At 43.3% G+C, this 17,060-nt stretch overlaps 8 protein-coding genes across 8 annotated transcripts; 6 read left to right on the top strand and 2 right to left on the bottom strand.

The window, feature by feature from the left end:
* Window positions 1-473: 473 nt before the first annotated feature.
* On the top strand, window positions 474-1,511 carry yip11 (SMN family protein Yip11; the record flags this gene model as incomplete). The annotated part of the gene is made up of 1 exon (XM_018882525.1): window positions 474-1,511. The coding sequence occupies one exon, from the start codon at window positions 474-476 to the stop codon at window positions 1,509-1,511; it is 1,038 nt and encodes a 345-aa protein (XP_018734805.1).
* Window positions 1,512-3,000: 1,489 nt separating this feature from the next.
* Window positions 3,001-5,082, top strand: RRN3 (Rrn3p; the record flags this gene model as incomplete). The annotated part of the gene is made up of 1 exon (XM_018882524.1): window positions 3,001-5,082. One exon carries the CDS (start codon window positions 3,001-3,003, stop codon window positions 5,080-5,082), a length of 2,082 nt encoding a protein of 693 aa, XP_018734804.1.
* A 644-nt stretch (window positions 5,083-5,726) lies between these two features.
* On the top strand, window positions 5,727-6,557 carry AWJ20_576 (uncharacterized protein; the record flags this gene model as incomplete). Its single annotated transcript, XM_018882523.1, has 1 exon — window positions 5,727-6,557. One exon carries the CDS (start codon window positions 5,727-5,729, stop codon window positions 6,555-6,557), a length of 831 nt encoding a protein of 276 aa, XP_018734803.1.
* Window positions 6,558-7,528: 971 nt separating this feature from the next.
* On the top strand, window positions 7,529-8,287 carry AWJ20_575 (uncharacterized protein; the record flags this gene model as incomplete). The annotated part of the gene is made up of 1 exon (XM_018882522.1): window positions 7,529-8,287. The coding sequence occupies one exon, from the start codon at window positions 7,529-7,531 to the stop codon at window positions 8,285-8,287; it is 759 nt and encodes a 252-aa protein (XP_018734802.1).
* A 175-nt stretch (window positions 8,288-8,462) lies between these two features.
* On the bottom strand, window positions 8,463-9,716 carry AWJ20_574 (uncharacterized protein; the record flags this gene model as incomplete). Its single annotated transcript, XM_018882521.1, has 1 exon — window positions 8,463-9,716. One exon carries the CDS (start codon window positions 9,714-9,716, stop codon window positions 8,463-8,465), a length of 1,254 nt encoding a protein of 417 aa, XP_018734801.1.
* A 95-nt stretch (window positions 9,717-9,811) lies between these two features.
* On the bottom strand, window positions 9,812-12,802 carry AWJ20_573 (uncharacterized protein; the record flags this gene model as incomplete). The annotated part of the gene is made up of 1 exon (XM_018882520.1): window positions 9,812-12,802. The coding sequence occupies one exon, from the start codon at window positions 12,800-12,802 to the stop codon at window positions 9,812-9,814; it is 2,991 nt and encodes a 996-aa protein (XP_018734800.1).
* A 1,327-nt stretch (window positions 12,803-14,129) lies between these two features.
* Window positions 14,130-14,843, top strand: AWJ20_572 (uncharacterized protein; the record flags this gene model as incomplete). The annotated part of the gene is made up of 1 exon (XM_018882519.1): window positions 14,130-14,843. The coding sequence occupies one exon, from the start codon at window positions 14,130-14,132 to the stop codon at window positions 14,841-14,843; it is 714 nt and encodes a 237-aa protein (XP_018734799.1).
* A 751-nt stretch (window positions 14,844-15,594) lies between these two features.
* On the top strand, window positions 15,595-16,725 carry SGT2 (Sgt2p; the record flags this gene model as incomplete). Its single annotated transcript, XM_018882518.1, has 1 exon — window positions 15,595-16,725. The coding sequence occupies one exon, from the start codon at window positions 15,595-15,597 to the stop codon at window positions 16,723-16,725; it is 1,131 nt and encodes a 376-aa protein (XP_018734798.1).
* Between the last annotated feature and the right edge of the window lie 335 nt (window positions 16,726-17,060).

Below are 17,060 nucleotides of genomic sequence, written 5' to 3'. Positions count from 1 at the left end.
CCCTCCAAGCATGCGATATTTAAACTTTTTTTCACAGAACAATTAAGAGTGGCAGCCGTGCATGCTGCACGTTTAAACCGTTGGCCAATCCCTTTCAGGGGCCGCACCCTGCAGGGATCCATCTCTCGAACCCTTTCACCCTCCAAACTCCTCCAAACGGGAGTCTACTGATACCGGGGGCTTCCAGGGTCCACGGAGAAGGGCTCGGGGGGTTCCGGTTCTGGTTAGGGGGTCGGGCGCTGCCTCCGGCGGCTGGGGCTGCGCCCCAGACCCCCCGGCTCCTCTCGCTTCGCTCGAGTCGTTTCGTCGCCGGTTACAGGATCTCCTGCGAAGCAGGAGCAACCAGGGTCTGGGGCGGAGCCCCAGCCGCCGGAGGCAATGAACCACCCCAGGGTCTGGGTCACGTGATGTGTGAAGTGACTTGAGATCGGCAGGTTTGGCATGTTGGAGAATTGAGGTTAAACAGAAATTCTATGTCAAAGCGGTTTCGGGAAAACCGGTATGATGAGCGTGGTAGTAGGGGAAGATATGATAGTGGGAGTGTTCAGCTGAATTACGACGATGAGGAAGAAGGTGGGAGTGATCGGGTTGAGGAGGAATTGGCGACAGGAGACTCTGGTCGGGGTGGGCGAGGGAGTGAAAAGAAGAGTAGGAAGAGGAAGAAAGGGGCAAATGGGTTTGATGACAAGTCTGAAGGTGCTAATACTGCTGGAGAGATTGATCTGGATGCAGGTCAGAGATCTGTGTTTCCGGGAATACCGCAGAATATCAGTGCTCCGAGTGCTGGAGGACCGCCGCTGAGTGCTCTGGAGTATATTCAGAGCGTGAGGTTCGAGGCGAGATCAAGGCCGTCGGTTGTGAGCGTGGTACCGGCTGCTGTTGGTGATGATTTGGAGTCGGTAGAGAACATGGAGATCAATGGAATGGAGTGTGAAGAGCTTGATCCAACGACTGATCATATCAGTCATGGGAGTGTGGTGGAAGCTGTGGTGGACGTTGAGAAAACCAGCGCTGTATCAGTTGTATCTCCGGTAGGGATTGATCTGGAATGGCATACTGAATTTAGTGAGAAAATGAAATCGATACGAGAGGTATGGTCTGCTGACGAGTCTCGTGAGGGTCAGGCAGGTGGAAAGACTGCTGCATCGACAACTGCGAAACCACAGTCTTTGAAAGAATGGAGACTGTATTTGATGAACTGTCTTCCTACTCCCTTGAATGTGCGGTCTGTCAGTCTTCCAGACGCACTATTCATATTAAGTCATTGCCACAAGTGGATGACACCTAATCTGGCACCTGAATTGTCAAGGTGGGTGTTTGCTCTTCTGACTCGTCTCCCACCAGTTCTTAACGGCGATGATATATCTTTGTTACGAGAAGCTGCTAGAAAAACTCACATTGCTAGAAATGACCAGCAACGATCGCCTGATGCTGCTACCAAGTTCACTGCAGACATTATCAGTTCGGTGGCTGCCTCTTTTTACGGGCAGACTGATTTGTTATATGGTTGACATGCCTCCGGCGGCTGGGACTCCGTCCCAGACCCTGTGGCTCCTCTCGCTACGCTCGAGTCGTCTGCGGGGATCGCAGATTTCTGTGGTTGGACTGGTGTCTGGAATCGGAAGTGTACTATACTGTAAATATTATTTATTTCACTTTTCAGCTCAATTGGCTAAACTGGCCTTTTTGATTGGTTTGGTTTCAAAGAGTAATTCCTATATTCTCATATCCTTGGAGAGTCTATATCCTCTCAGTGCACATGTTCAGAAATCATGGAAGCTATCTGCAAGCTCAGTTACTGCATTTATTTCCGATATTATCTGATAATTCACAACTCACGATCATCAATTCTAATGCGTTGAGTTGATGTTTCCAGAGTCCTCTCGCCCAGTTCTCTTTACTTCTATAAAATTTTACTAAAAGTTGTGGACTCTGGACTGTAGACCAGCCAGTCAGAGTTGAGTTCCGGGCTCATCACGTCCTTGCATGTCCCAAACCCCATGGCTTCGGCTTGGCAGGAGGTTATAGCACCATTGATCGAGCTGGTCAACCTCATTCACCGACATAAAGTGATTTATGGTATATAATTAGCAGAGCTTTATCTGAGCTGGCAGGTGCCCCGCACCCCGCCATTAGGCCCCACCCTCGGGATATGAAACCGAGCACTAAACCAAACCGTTGGTCATGCAGTGGGATATGCGAGCACCACCGGCGAGAGTGCAGAGATCTCAATTGGAGGGGCCATCCGCGCGCGCGCTATATAAGTGCTGGTGAAATTTAAAAAGAAATCAATTTCTCTCCAGACAATTTTGACAAGGATCAAGTTATTTCATGGATATTTTACTCTATTCTTTGTTCGATTGATCATAACTCCCTTTCCAATTGACTTTCACACATATGACGTGCTCTATTGCGATATACTGCCCTTGTATGGCAATCTCTCGTGTGGGATATGCATCTATTATGTATAAGGGTTGGGGTACCGTCTTTTTTTTTTTTTTTTCTTAGCCCCTCCAAATTTTCCACAGTAGCGTATTATATTAACTTTCGACACACAACTACTTTTGGGTATCCTTCAACGAACAACTGGATTCTGTTCAACACACTAAAAAGTCCGTTGTTTTTTGGAAGTAAACGATACTTCTCTTTGGTATCCACCCGATTTACAGAAAATTAGAATTTCATTTGTTGATTGTGGTAGTACACCGAGCATTGTTTACGAGGTGTGCTGTATACGGTGTAGAGAGTTTGAGCAGTTGGTCCGAAATCTGGTATCAAGGTTTTGGTTTCACTCTTTCTCACCAGTTAGATTATATTTATACTTAGTATTTGGCTTATCTAGGGTATACTTTGTACGACTGGATCGTACCAAAGAGGTTTGCAAGCCCCCTTATCAGAACAATCAATACACTTTCTGGATTGTTCGATTTGATGACTGTTTAGTGCTGTCTACTTTTATATTCTGTTTTTTATCATTTTGCAGCTAATGTGCCCTTAAAAATGCCTGCTGTTGTCCCCTCAATGACGGTAATCGACTCGAATAGCAATCGTACCCCAACTCCGCCTCTTTCTAGGGCTTCGTCCCCTTCGATTAAAACGATAAAGTCTGCTTTGAAGAAATCTTCCTCGATTGGTAGTGATGGCTCTTTAATGTCGTCGAACAACCTGAACTTCTCGGAAACGGTCTACAAGGCTCGAGTTCAAGATGCCTTGGACCAGCTTACGTTTCACAAAAATGCAAACCCCATTAACCATTTGGTTGCTCAGTTGGAGATTCCTAGTAACTCTAGTGAATCATTAACTCCTGAAAAGTCTCTTTATTTGGTGAAAGCTTTAACGAGCGAAGTTTCCAGATTGGATTCTCCTTCATGTGCACCTTTGATCAATGCCATTCTAAAAATGAAATGGACAAACAAAAATGCCGACTTTGTTAGTGCTTATGTGCGGTTTCTAGGTGTACTAGTCAGTTCCATTCCTAAATGGTGGACCGAAGTGGCCAATAAAGTTATTTCTGAGTTTACTATGAAGGAAACCACTGCCCATCATTCTGTGCTTAGTTACATCCTAAAAATTATTCCCACTGCATCTAGCACCGTGAGCGGTATATTTATTAAAAACTTTCCTCACAAGTCAGACACTAGCAAGCATTTAGTCTGCTATGTGAAGAATTTACTTAAAACTGTTGAATATTGTGACGAACTCGAAAGATCAGTGTGGGCCCTGATTTTTGAGAGAACTGTCCAACTTGATGTTGAGCTGTATGAAGAATTGGAAGATGAAGACGACGACATAGATGACGATGATGATGAATATGATGATGACGATGATGTTGATCTCGATCAAGATAAGGATGAAAACGGTACTAGCTATACAAGTGAATTGGCCGTTAAGCTTGAAGAAGAGTCTAGTGATGATGAGGATGACGGTGATGACTGGGATGATAATGCGTCTGATATGTCGGAATACGATGTTGAAGACCATATCACTACTGATGTCAAGAGCCTTAAGCGTAAGCTTGACTCAATAATTACACTTTTATTCGACTATCTTGATACTAAGTTTAATGCAGAGAAGCTCAATTCCCCACAAACTGTTCAGCTATTCACCACACTTGTAGATCTTTTCAAAGCCTTTATTCTTTCAACCCATCGTACAAGATCTGTACAGTACATTATCTTTCGTACTTGCCATGCTCATCCAGACCTTCTTGATGCTTTCCTTGTGTCTATGATTGAGCTGGCTTTGTCTCCTTCGGAAAATGTCGAGAGACGTCAAAAGGCCATGCAATACATTTCATCTTTCATTGCTCGTGCCAAGGGTCTTTCAAGAGCACAGATCATCTTTGTGGTCTCTTTCTTGACTGGCTGGTTAGACAGATACATACGTGAAAGAGAAATAGAAGTTGACAACGCCGTGGGAGGAATGGGTAGATTCAAAATGTTCTACTCAGTAAGCCAGGCCCTGTTCTACATTTTCTGCTTTCGCCATTCTATTTTGCGCAAAACTGATGATGTAGAAAGCTCCTCTGTTGCCACTCCAGCTCCCTCCACGAAACGGGCTGTTTCTCCTTCTTCAGAATGGGAGTGTGATTTGGATCATCTTTTCCAAAGAGTCATTCTTACCAAGTTCAATCCTCTTCGTTATTGTAAACACACTGTTGTTGCTATGTTTGCACAGATTGCTCAAAAAGAGAATGCCGCCTACTGTTTCACTATTATAGAACAGAACAGATTAGGTGGGTTCAGATCTTCAAGCAGTATCAGTAGCGGCAACATCAGTGATAGCGGTGCTCTCCCAAGTCCCCTTAGTAACTATAGTTCCAATTCTTATTTCGGGGCTGGTAATACTTTTTGGACAAAGAGCCAAGAGTTTGTTGCTCTTGAAGGCTACTTTCCGTTTGATCCTCTTATGTTGCCTAAGGCTCGTCACTACCTAGATGGATTATATGTAGAGTGGGAAGAGGTTGCAGAAGACTTTTCTGATGGTAGCAGTGATGAAGACGATGAAGCCGAAAACGATACTGATTCTGATGAGTCTGATTCTGACATTGACATGTCGAATGATGATGAGGACTCTGATTAATGATTTAACGACTAATTTATAATTTGCATTATTTAATTTATTATTATATTTTAAACATGTTTACTACTTGAACTATTGAGTTTGGACTCGCATGTCAAGCCTGGGGGAATTAGTTTGACCCCAGTTGGCCCCAAGTTGAGAGCTTCTAAGACGGGGGCGTTTTGCTTACCTGATCATGATTTGATATGTTTTCATCTCCGCGGATACGAAGTTTTTTGTAGCGTAGCTAAAATATCGAAATTAAAAACTACTTCATCGAATTTTGCTATCAGATTATTAATTTATCAAAAAATTACTTACTAATCCAAAACACTGCCCTATCTGACTAAGAGTGGCAAGATTGGACGTCATCAATCTCACGCTTGACAAGTATCTCGTAATCTTTCGAACGTAACCACAAAACACTATCTACGAACTCGTTTGTTTATTTTCATAGTGCAAAGAGCCGTGCATCACCGCGGGCGCATGCAACTTTAAGCAAAAAGAAAAGAAACCCAGGGCCCTATGAACAAAGTTTGTCATATTTTGGCGAAATTTATTGATTATTAAATACCCCGGCTTTGCAGTTGTATTTGTGATCAATTCTATTACTCTATAAACTTTTCCACGAAGATTAACTATAAATACTCAGCAAACTTCCTGAAATGCCTTCATTCTCATCAGCAATTAAAAGCGTCTTTCGAAGAAACACTAGAAACATTTCATCTAAGCTTCCATCTACTATGTCTACAGTCTATGTTATTTCCGGTGGTAATAGGGGTATTGGTCTTGCAGTAGTCAAGAAGCTCTCCTCTGTCCCTACCAATATTGTTATCACCACTGCCAGAAAGCCCGATCAAGCTACAGAGTTGCAAAATTGGGTCAAATCACACAGCAATGTTCACGTTTTCAAATATGATGCTACCGTAGAAACTGATGCTGCGGAGCTTGCAAGAGAGGTCTCTAAGATTTCCGATGGTGTTGATGTTTTGATTGCCAATTCTGGAGCTGGAGAAACGCTTGGACCTGTAGTTGAAACCCCTACCGCCAACTGGCTTAGTCTCTATCAACTTAATACGCTTGGTCCTATTCTTCTTTTCAATGCGTTTTATCCATTGTTGCTGAAGCGTTCTACTCGTAAGGTCTTGTTCACTAGTACTGCCCTTGGATCCAAAGGTAGTTACATTCCTGTTAGCAGCAATGCCTATGGTCAATCCAAAGCTGCTCTCAACTACACTGCCAAGGAACTTAGCGTTGAGTTGGCCTCCCAGGACTTCATTATCGTTCCTTTCCACCCTGGTTTGGTTGCCAGTGATCTTGGCAACGGACTTGTGGAGGTCGTGAACAAGACAAACCCTGATATTGGAAAGTTCTTCAACAGTATTTTGATCAGTACTGAAGAAAGTGCCAATGCCATTGCAAAGCTTGCTGATGGATTGACCAAGGAGGATAATGGTAAATTCTACAACTATGATAAGACCCCTATCGAGTGGTAGTCGTGTTATTATCTGATTTTGTACTTTTTCCAGATCCTGCTTGTTCTACGAGTAATTTAGAATAAGGTATTTTTAATTTTCAATAAATGTTTTGTTTTCAAGAGAATCAGTATCAAATTCACATGTTTTTTACGAGTGATTTGGCAAGGCTCAAAATGTCAAGAGATTGTTGAGCTGGCGGACATACGTGTTTATTAGACTATAGTCATCACCACTCTTGCAGCACAGCATTGTAGTACTATTAAGGTAAGGTAAGTCTGCGGTAAATTAGTATCGGAATCTAGCTATGTTAGGGAGCGAAAGCAAAAATTTTTGTAGCTGCTCTAAAATCACTCTAATCTGTTGTGGGTATGGTAGGATGATAATCCTTTTGTGGCGACTTGGGATGATTACGATAGTTCATAACCCTTCTGGTAATCTCGTGTATAGGCTCTAATTTAAATCGCTTACACACTGCTTAGGTATGAGTGTTCCATTAGATCCTTCTAACCGTAAACGTGTGTTTAGTTGTCTGACGTCAGCGCCCCCGTCTCTTAGTAATCTACGAATGCCACCTCTACCCCGCCTACAAACGCTTCATCAGGCTAGTAACTAAATTTATAATCAATAACCGAATTCCTTAGCAAGCTATGGTCAGCGAATTATCATCCTATTTTCATCGCCGATAGGTAAATTATTGCCTATTAAGGCTAGCCAGCCGTGTTAACCCGCGGACGTGTAATGCAACTTTAAATAAAAAGTAAACAAGGGCATGCACAGCTTGACATTCATTTTCCGTTTCCAATCAATAGCATGTTCTTGCTTGATAGAATTTTGTCCGCGGAGAAGAAGTCTGTAGAAGAGCAGTTTTTTGACGCCTTGCTTTGCAAAACACTATAAAATGGAGCATTCCCTGACCTATTCACCATCTTCGTTCTCATCACAATCATCCTCGTTAATTGATACAATCTCGACTAATTAACTTTTACACTATGTCTACAGTATACGTTGTTTCCGGTGGTAATAGAGGCATTGGCCTTGCTGTCGTTAAGAAGCTCTCTTCTTCCTCCAATAACGTTGTCATTGCATCTGCTCGTAATGTTGAGCAAGCAACTGAACTTCAAGAGTGGATCAAGACTCACAACAACGTTCATCTCTTCAAGTACGATGCCACTGTCGAAAGCGATGCTGCTACTTTCGCCAATGAAGTCTCGAAAGTCGCTGATGGTGTTGATGTTTTGATTGCCAACGCTGGTGCTGGTGAGACTTTGGGTACTGTGATTGATACTCCTGTGGCTAATTGGACCAGCCTTTACAAAATTAATGTTCTTGGCCCAATTCTTCTGTTCAATGCTTTCTATCCTTTGTTGCTCAAGCGCTCTACTCGTAAGGTTCTCTTTACCAGCAGTACTCTTGGATCCAAGGGAGACTACCTTGAGACTGTCAGCAGCAACGCTTATGGTCAATCAAAGGCTGCACTTAACTACACTGCTAAGGAGCTTAGTGTTGAACTCGCTGAGCAGAATTTCATTGTCGTTCCCTTCCACCCTGGTTTGGTCAGCAGCGAGTTGGGTAATGGTTTGGTTGAAACCATTAGAAAGGTTAACCCCGGTGTTGCTGACCATCTCGTTAAGAATGTTCTTATCACTCCCGACCAAAGTGCCGAAGCTATTGTTAAGCTTGCTGAGGGTTTGACCAAGGAGGACAACGGTAAGTTCTACAACTTTGACAAGACCACTATTGCCTGGTAAGATTGTGCGCATGTCAATAATTCGTGTTAAATACTATAAGATAGTCTAGCAAACGTTAAATAAATAGATTGTCACATCAATGTTTCTGACCAACTGATCGTGGTAATTACTGAAGAATGATAAATGAAATAAATTAATTAGTAATTATACAGGGTAGAAATAAGGTAAGAACTTATTATCGCTTCCTCTTTTTAGTGCGGTTATGATAATTAGCATCGTCCAAAATGCGTTCCAATCTTCGTTCTTCACTTGACGGCTCAGTGGCATTCTCTTCCTTCCATCTACGACGGAAATCCTCTGCCTCAGAATCATATTGTCGTAGCTTTTTACGGAACTCATCGGACTTTTTATTGTTCTCGTCCTTAATATTTTTAGTTGCTTCCAGATAAGGGATTTTCTTTTCCTCGGGAAATTCTCTCCACATCTTACCCAGAGCAGCGCGAACCTCGTTACGTGCTGCTTTGGCATTGGCATCACCGCTAGCTTTCTGCTTAGCAAGATCGGTTTCCTGACGGCATTTTTCCCAAAAATCCTTTTGGAAAATCAAGAACGGATTAGCGCCAAGTCTTTCTGGCTTAACAGGTCTCTCCCCGAGCTCCATGACCAAATCATGGCGCATTCTTTCGTTGTCGTGGCTTATTCTTTCTTCGCGCAGTTTCATTAAAGCACTTTCCACTAGGTCAAGCTTACTATGGTCCACATGTTTGCTGGGAGCACCGCTGTCACTACTGTCGTCGTAGTACTCGTCATGAGGAACATCACTATGTGGCAAGTCTGGAACAGTTGAACTTCTTAATGATGATGAGTGGTGATTATGATCTCCGCCACTTCTGATTCCATATTGGGGGCCTAAAGGCGACAGGTTCTTAGATATAGGTGGAATTGGAGTCACCATTGATGAGCCAACTTGACTTGACGCAGCTGTAGCATAGTGACTTCTACTGCCTGATCCGTCCTTAGATGGAATCAATGGATAAGGAATTTCAATCTCACCGATTAGACTTGTTAATGTCTCACTAGCAGCTCTTAATCCAGAAATATATGCACCATGTACAGTACCAGGGTGAGTACGACAAGTAGCTTCACCTGCAAAAAACAAAGAGTGGCCAATAGGTCTAGCCAAGACATCGAAATCAGCACCAGTAGCTTCCAATCCAACATAAGAATAGGATCCACGAGAAAACTGATCAATTTGCCATCTCGTAACTACCGATTCCACGATTTTTACTGATCCCCGATAAGCTTTGGATGCCAAACGACTAGCAGCTGCTCGGGCTTTTTCTACTATGATATCATCAGGCTCATTGGTCGCTGCAACTGCAGCGTTTCCCGTGAGTAGACCAACCAAACATGGCTTACCTACAGCCTTCGAGCAATTCCAGAACATATAAAATTCTCCTCTGATATTTTCAAAGTCTTCTTGATTCATGCTATCAAGAGTCTCTGGTCCTTGTGCAACGCAAAATATATCTCTCGACTCGTCCCAAAACGCTTCATCAAATACCAAACACACCTGTAATTCTGTTAGTATCGTTTACTTCCAATCTTGATTCCTTCTTTCAGTATACATACCTTGTTTGTAACACCAAATCCCAATCGCTCAATACTATCAGTTTTCCATTGAGGCAAGTCTGGAATAAACTGGATCGTTCTATCCTTTAAAATACCTAGCGGCACAGTTACAATAACTCTGTCAGCTTGAATCTTTTCACCATTTTCCAAGAACACATCTGAGTAGTCGTCATGATACTCAATCACTTTCACACTGGTTTTAAATCTTACGTCAAGTTTCTCTGGGTAAACGTATAGACCACGCGGAAGAGACATGTATCCGTTACGAATCACCGAGTGGCGGCCCGAAAAATCATGTCCATCGTCTTGATTCCAACTGGAAAGACTCAAATTATTCAAATTAGTTCCTGTAGAGTATTCGAGATTAGCGAGATACCAATTAACAAGACGGATATCTTGAGGAGTCAGTTGAGCCAGTTCGTTGAGTTGACCAAGGAGACCAGTCAAAGTCTCACCGAGAGACGGGTACATTTCGCCTTGAGGTTCAGGTGCAACATGAATCGTCTTGCGAGATGATATCTTTTTTGAATCAATTCCAATGCTTTTTAGAAATTTGAACTCTTCCTGTGTTTCTTGTTCATCAGTTCCATATTTACTGCCCTCGTCAATAAATCCAGGATCCTCATATGGTTTAGGTAATTCGCCGTTTTCCTCTAATTTTGCAATTGTTTGGCTTTCCTGGAATTCGTCTCGGGTACTAGGGTCCTTAGCTGCATTCATCAGTACCTCATCACCCTGAACAGTACTTGGTTCAGGCATACCGTTCTTGAACTGAGCCATCTTTTTTAGCAAATGCCCGTATAATCTATGGGCTCTGTCTTCTATTTCTTCAGGTACCTGTTCATTGTTGACACTGTCGCATAAACCGGAAGGTGGGTCCATTGGCAGAATAGGAAGACCCAGCTGCCGACGAACTAGAACTCCAAGTGGGTTACCATCACCATAACCCATGATAATTTGTGCGCCGAGATCAACCATGCAATTATGATCGCTTTTAAGTGGGGCGGAGTATATACGCCCTCCGATTCGTCTTCTACCTTCTAACACAATAATTCGAGGGATGTCTTCGTACTCACCAGTGAAGTTCTGAGCGTATCTATTAAGCAAACTATCAAGCTGGCGAGCACATCCTAAACCAGCAATACCCGCTCCAATAATAACAATGGTAGGTCGAGGTTTCAAAGGATGTTCGTAGTCCACAGATTGCTCGATGTTACTTAGTGGGTACTCTAAACAGCCAAAATTAATATAGCCATTTCGAACGAGCCATTCATACGCAAATTCAGCAAGTCCATAAAATCGCTCATCTCTCGCGCATCCTGCTGCCTCGAACATAGTCACCTTGACAATTGGGTTCGAAAGCCATAATCGAAGGATTCCATTACGAATGTTCAGATAAGTAGTGACATGTACGTAGCTCAAATGAGATCGCAGAATATTATACTCATCAACATGTAATCGGTAGGGATTAAGTCGTGAAGAGATGGCTGCTGCTGCACATTGTTCAGCATAGTTCGAGCTACTAAGATCCGGAGGTATAGATGACTTGGGCTTGTACTTTTTCCGTCTAATAGAAATAGGGTCTTCGGGGCGAACTTGCTGGGTTTGCTCGTCGCCAGACCCAGATCCTTCCCTGTCATAATATGGAGTCGAGTGGGAGTGTTGCTCAGTGTGAGGATGAGAAGGGTATCTAGGTTGTCGCTGGTGGATATGACCAGCTGATATCATATTATGAGGTCTCTGATTTCGGGAATCAACAGATGACGACCTTACAGGCACAGATATTAAAGGTTGAACTCGTTGGTACTGTGGTTGAACAATCCTCTGGTTCTGGTTTTGTAGATGGGACTGAGTTAAAGACTGATGTGGCATATGTGATTGTAATGGATCAAGCTGCTGAAGTAAAGCATTTTGCTGTCTTTGTTGCTGCTGTTGCTGCTGCTGTTGCTGTTGGGCCATTGACGAGTTACTCACTCTTGAGCGACCCCTAGGTTGGTCGTAGTTCATAACAGAGTTCGACGTGGGAAAACGTATTTGTTGAGGCTGGTTATCATAAGGAGTCATCTGTTGCTGTAACAGAAGTGACCTTCGTTGCTGCTGAGATTCCCCAGCAAAGGACAGAAACTCATCATTTGACGAATCTGTTTCATGGCCACCACCAGGTGTATTAGAAACACTTCCTCCAGACGCACGGGTCAAGTTCTCACCTCCAGAGTTACTACGGCCGCCAGAAACAGCACCACCACTGCCGCCGATAATAGGTTGCACTCTCGAGCCACTAGCACTGCTATCACTTGTCCGACCAAATGATCTTCGGCTGCTGTTATCAAGTGTTGTAACAGGATCATATGATAAAGACCACAGGGGCTGAGAAGTAACTGGTTGAGTATCAGGTGATTCTAACCTGTCAATGGACATTCTTCCACTACCAGTAGTATCCAAGTATTGAGAAGAATTTGCATTCGATCGAGAGATAGATGCTCTTCCTCGAGTTATGGGCCCCTGTTGACCAAGACTCATTGCCATTTCTAAGCCATTCCGGTCGAGCGGAGAGGGTCTACCAACACCTACACCAGCTTGTCGACGATTCTCACTTTCTTCTAGTTCTGAAGTGATATTAGCCATTTCTAAATCACTGAGGTAAATTCCGTCGTCTGCAAAATTTAGATCAGTGTCAAAACTACTTGGTCCTATGACCCCATTACCGGCGGAACCAGCCCCTGATCCTGAGCCAAGGCTGCCACGAGACATAGACTTCCTTGATGACCTCCTCAAAAACTGGCCATTGCTACCAATATTTCCCGATGGAACCATACCAACAGCATTTGTAGATTGACCAGATTCATTAACTGGCATTCCCCTCGAGGTATTTTGTAACCCGTTGAATTCTGGCTCGAAACCAAGCCCTTGTTGGAGCCCCAACGCTATCCGCCTGCGGTCCATGTCGATATATTTGAAACTTGATTGATGATATTTAGAATTTTTTTTTTTCAATATAAATCCCACATCTGATTCAACAACAGGTTCATCAACGTATACAGAACAAATCAAACCAAAAAAAATCAACCAATTAACAAAACTTTCAAAATCCAAATGTCGCTACTGCTCGCGTGCTTGCTTATCCTCTTCCGTGTTGCTATCTTCACTAACTTTCACAGTCGAAAATAAATCAAACGAATCTGGACCCTAAACAGGATGTCGCTGCGATTAACAACGTATTAAGCCCATTTATTCGCGAGCTCCACACCTACCAACAAAAAAAATCAAAAAAGAAACAGAAATATCAAAACGTTTAGAATAACACAATCAAACCGAACAAAATCATATACCCTTATCAAACAAGCACCTCGATGAAACAGGTCCAACGCCGCGCGCCGCACGCCCCACCTTCCTGGACGGTATCAAGAGTGTACACTCGTTCTAGTTTTTAAACCCAATTGAATCTCCTATTACGTCTTTTTTGATTCTAACCGGCTCATAAGATACTTGACATTTTTTGGTGGGTACGAGAAGCAAGCGTTGGGACGGGGACCACTCAGAGCCGAATCGGTTATAAGTGGGTCTCGTTCTGCTGATAACGGGCGTAAGATCACGCCTCAGGCCGTTTTGTGCACCCTGCTCGAGCTTATAAGTTATTCCAGTCTATCATACTCAATATCTAGAGTCTTCTCTTTATATTTATGAATTTATAGACCAGTATCTATACCATCTGAGTCGAAGTTTCAAAGGATTCAGGTTTATAGTGTCACGTGATGATCTTACCCTTCGGCTCGTCGTTCCGTAGGGAGCCGGATGGTGCAGCCGAGTCGCAGCATAGAGTTCACAGACGCAGATGATCAGGTGCAGATGAGCAGAGAATGATAATAATTCTGCCGCCTGATTTTGCTGCTTCGCACCAAACCTGCTGCTTCTACCCGCTTGATCATCTGCATTTCAGTTGAATTGTTTGCTTAATTGGGCTTATCTTATCAAAAACTGGCTGTTAGATTCGCATTTCTGCTAATTTCAGCTACCTTTTCTTTGAAATAAAATACCTGGCCGCACGACAGGTCCCACTTCGAGGTTCCATCATCGAGACGGTATTTTTTCTATTGAAATATCAATTTGTTTCTCGACTTTCTAGTCACTACTTGTCTTTTTATTATTTCCTTCTAGTGTTTTGAACTAGTTGGGTTTTTTTTTTACGTACTGTTGCTTACTTCTGGTATTGAACCATAGTTGGTACCAGTGCCTGTGTTGCCACTGATTCTTTAATTACTGAACCGCTCTCATGAAACGTGCTTCATATATTGCTTGTGGTCTGCTCTCCATCGCTGTATCTGCTGCACTTGTAGTCAGTGAACCTGCTGCTTCTAAAAAGGACGTTGTTGCCCATCCTCTGTTGTTCCAAGACTTTCCTACACCCCAGATTGTTGAAGACATGCCAAATGGAGAGTCACCTCAAGCCGGACCTACTCTGCTGAGAACGCAGCTAGCAGTCAACCGGGACATTTCCATTTTCGCCTCATATGTTCGTGACTTTGCTTCTCTTGAAGCTCGATTCAACGATAACAGTGAATTCTCGTTGGTTCTCGCACCATCCAACGCTGCTATTTCATCATTATCATCCAAACCATGGGAATTCCCCACTCCTGTGAGCAATGACCATAATACACCCGAGGAAGAAAAAGACAGGATTGCAAGACATAATGTCATGTCATTTATTGCCCACCATTTGAACCTTGTCCGAAGTGGTGATGAGAACGATGCCACCAGTAAAGACCGAATTCTGTCTACTGATGATGACGAGTTTCATCTTCTTGCCGAGAGTGGAGATGACCTGATAGTTAAACGCCAGTCTGTTGAATCACCTGATGACAAAGTTTTTACAGTTACCATTGGAAGCTCGGACCAAGAGTCGCCAATCGTCGTGAATGTTACTCAAGTCAAGCAAGTCGATAACGGAGCTATCTGGGTCCTTGATGGGTCTCTCAGCCGACCATAGTTTTTATTTTATTTATATCTTTTATTCTTTATCCAATATTCACTAATAGTCATTTTCTTTTGTTCTGATATTTGTTATTTCCCTTCTCGTGAAAGCAAAAAGTTTTGGAAATCAATTGAAGTCTTTTCAGTGACCAGTAGCTAATTATGCGAGTGTCAGTTTAGCATCACAAAGCGAGAATCTGAAGAATATGTAAATGGTACCAAAAAAAAAATAGAAATTTAACAAAAAAATGCTGTTTAATCCCCTTCACGAAAGTAAGAGAATCAGAATTTGAAGTCCAAACACACACTTATATAACTATCTATAAAGAGAAAGAAAATGGGTTATGTTTGGGTTGATAGCAGAGGGAGATTAATACGACTACCTCGGGTAAGCGAATAATCTTTTACGACCGAGTTGAACGAAGCGAGAAGAGCAAAGAAGTCTGAGGCAACGCCCCAGCCACCGGAGGCAAACACCCATCAAAAAATAATTTACCCCTGGTTCGAGAGAATACCCCTCCGCTTGGAGCCCCACCAAGACCCCCCTCATAGACCCCGCCAGGACTACAGGTTGATCCCCCTGAGTATGCAAGTTGCGGGGTGAAGAGCCACTAGAGATGGGAAAACCCTAAACTCCAATCAAATAGAACAGTTGAGAAGCATGGTAGGGGGAAAGTGCATGTGCCTATAAAATAGACCACATCTGCGTTTTGAAAACTTGGCAAGTTATTTATCCTTCCATCCATACAGAATATAGAAATTACAGGATGTCATCCAGCAAAACGAGTCGCACTGTTGCGGTTGGTATTCTTGATTTTTTGACAAAGTCCATTGCCAATGGCACAGTTTCTTCAGAAGATGCTGATTCAGTTCAAGTGGCTTTAGAATGCGTTTCCGAGGTATTTAACGTCAGCCTCGACGATAAGAAAGAACTTCTCGGAGATGAGTCGTTAACTTCGATTGTTGAAAAGTTTCAATCAGGTGTTTCAGCTACTACTAGCACAAATAAAGGTCCTGGAGGTGTCAGTGTGGCGGCGGCAGCTTCTTCTAAGGATGGAACACCTATCTCAGTTTCGGTGTCCAGTTCGTCTCCATCCACACCTTCTGAAGAGGACTTGAAAGAAGCTCAAAAGTTGAAGGTTGAAGGTAACCGATTCATGGCTCAACAGAAATTCGAGGAAGCAGTCGAGGCTTATACTAAAGCAATTGCCAAAGAACCTCGTAATGCGGTATATTTTTCAAACAGATCAGCTGCTTACAGCTCACTGAGGAAATCTACCGAGGCTGCAGATGATGCTAGAAAGGCTCTTGAGATTGATCCCACCTATTCCAAGGCATATTCTAGACTTGGTCTGGCTTTATATAGTCTAGGCGATGCTCAAGGTGCTATGGAAGCATATGCTAACGGTATCAAGAGCGAGGGTGATTCTCCTAGTGATGGTATGAAGAAGGGTTATGAGACTGCTAAAAAGAGAGTTGAGGAAGAGCTTGAAGCTTCAGTTCCTGGCGGATCTTCAGACTCCACGTCAAATTCAAGATCGGTTGATGCCTCATCAGCTGCCACAGCCTCTGCTGGTGGAGCCAGTGCCAGTGCTGGTGCCGGTGGTCTGCCTGATCTTTCGGCTCTTGGCAATATGTTTGGCGGTGGCGGCGGTATGCCCAATCTCAGTCAGCTTATGAGTGATCCTACTATCAGCCAAATGGCACAAAACCTCATGTCGAACCCATCTGCTCTTGCTGGACTCATGAATAACCCCTCTCTTCAAAGAATGCGTGAAAGAGCTCAGAGCGGTCAAATGCCAAACCTGAGTGAGCTCATGTCTGATCCTTCTTTGCAAGATATGGCCCGTAATTTTATGGGTGGAGCTGGCTCGGGTGGCAACGCTGGCTCTGAATAGATTAGATTGGCTTAGAATCAATTTTTTGCCTCCTTTTTCCCCCAATTTTGAATTTGACCAGGTAAATGGGATGGGTTCCTTTTCTACATGCATACCATACACAAGACCAACTAACTATCTGTTATGAAATCCTAATGACAATTTTATGAATTAACACTCCAATCAGACTCGACGATACTGACAATACTTTGCTAGCGAACTAATGGTGATAATTTCCTGTTCTGCCGTTGATGAAGTTATAAATTCTGCAAATCTGAATATGCGGTATTTGCACCCGCGGTTCCGGGCCAGCCATCTCTCGGGATGGCTCGATGGAATCAATTATAGGGTCGCGA

This window comes from Sugiyamaella lignohabitans, chromosome A, assembly GCF_001640025.1.
Source record: "Sugiyamaella lignohabitans strain CBS 10342 chromosome A, complete sequence".
Taxonomy (NCBI): Eukaryota; Fungi; Ascomycota; class Dipodascomycetes; order Dipodascales; family Trichomonascaceae; genus Sugiyamaella; species Sugiyamaella lignohabitans.
The sequence above is the reverse complement of the archived record's forward strand: the minus strand, read 5'-3'. Positions and strand labels throughout refer to the sequence as shown.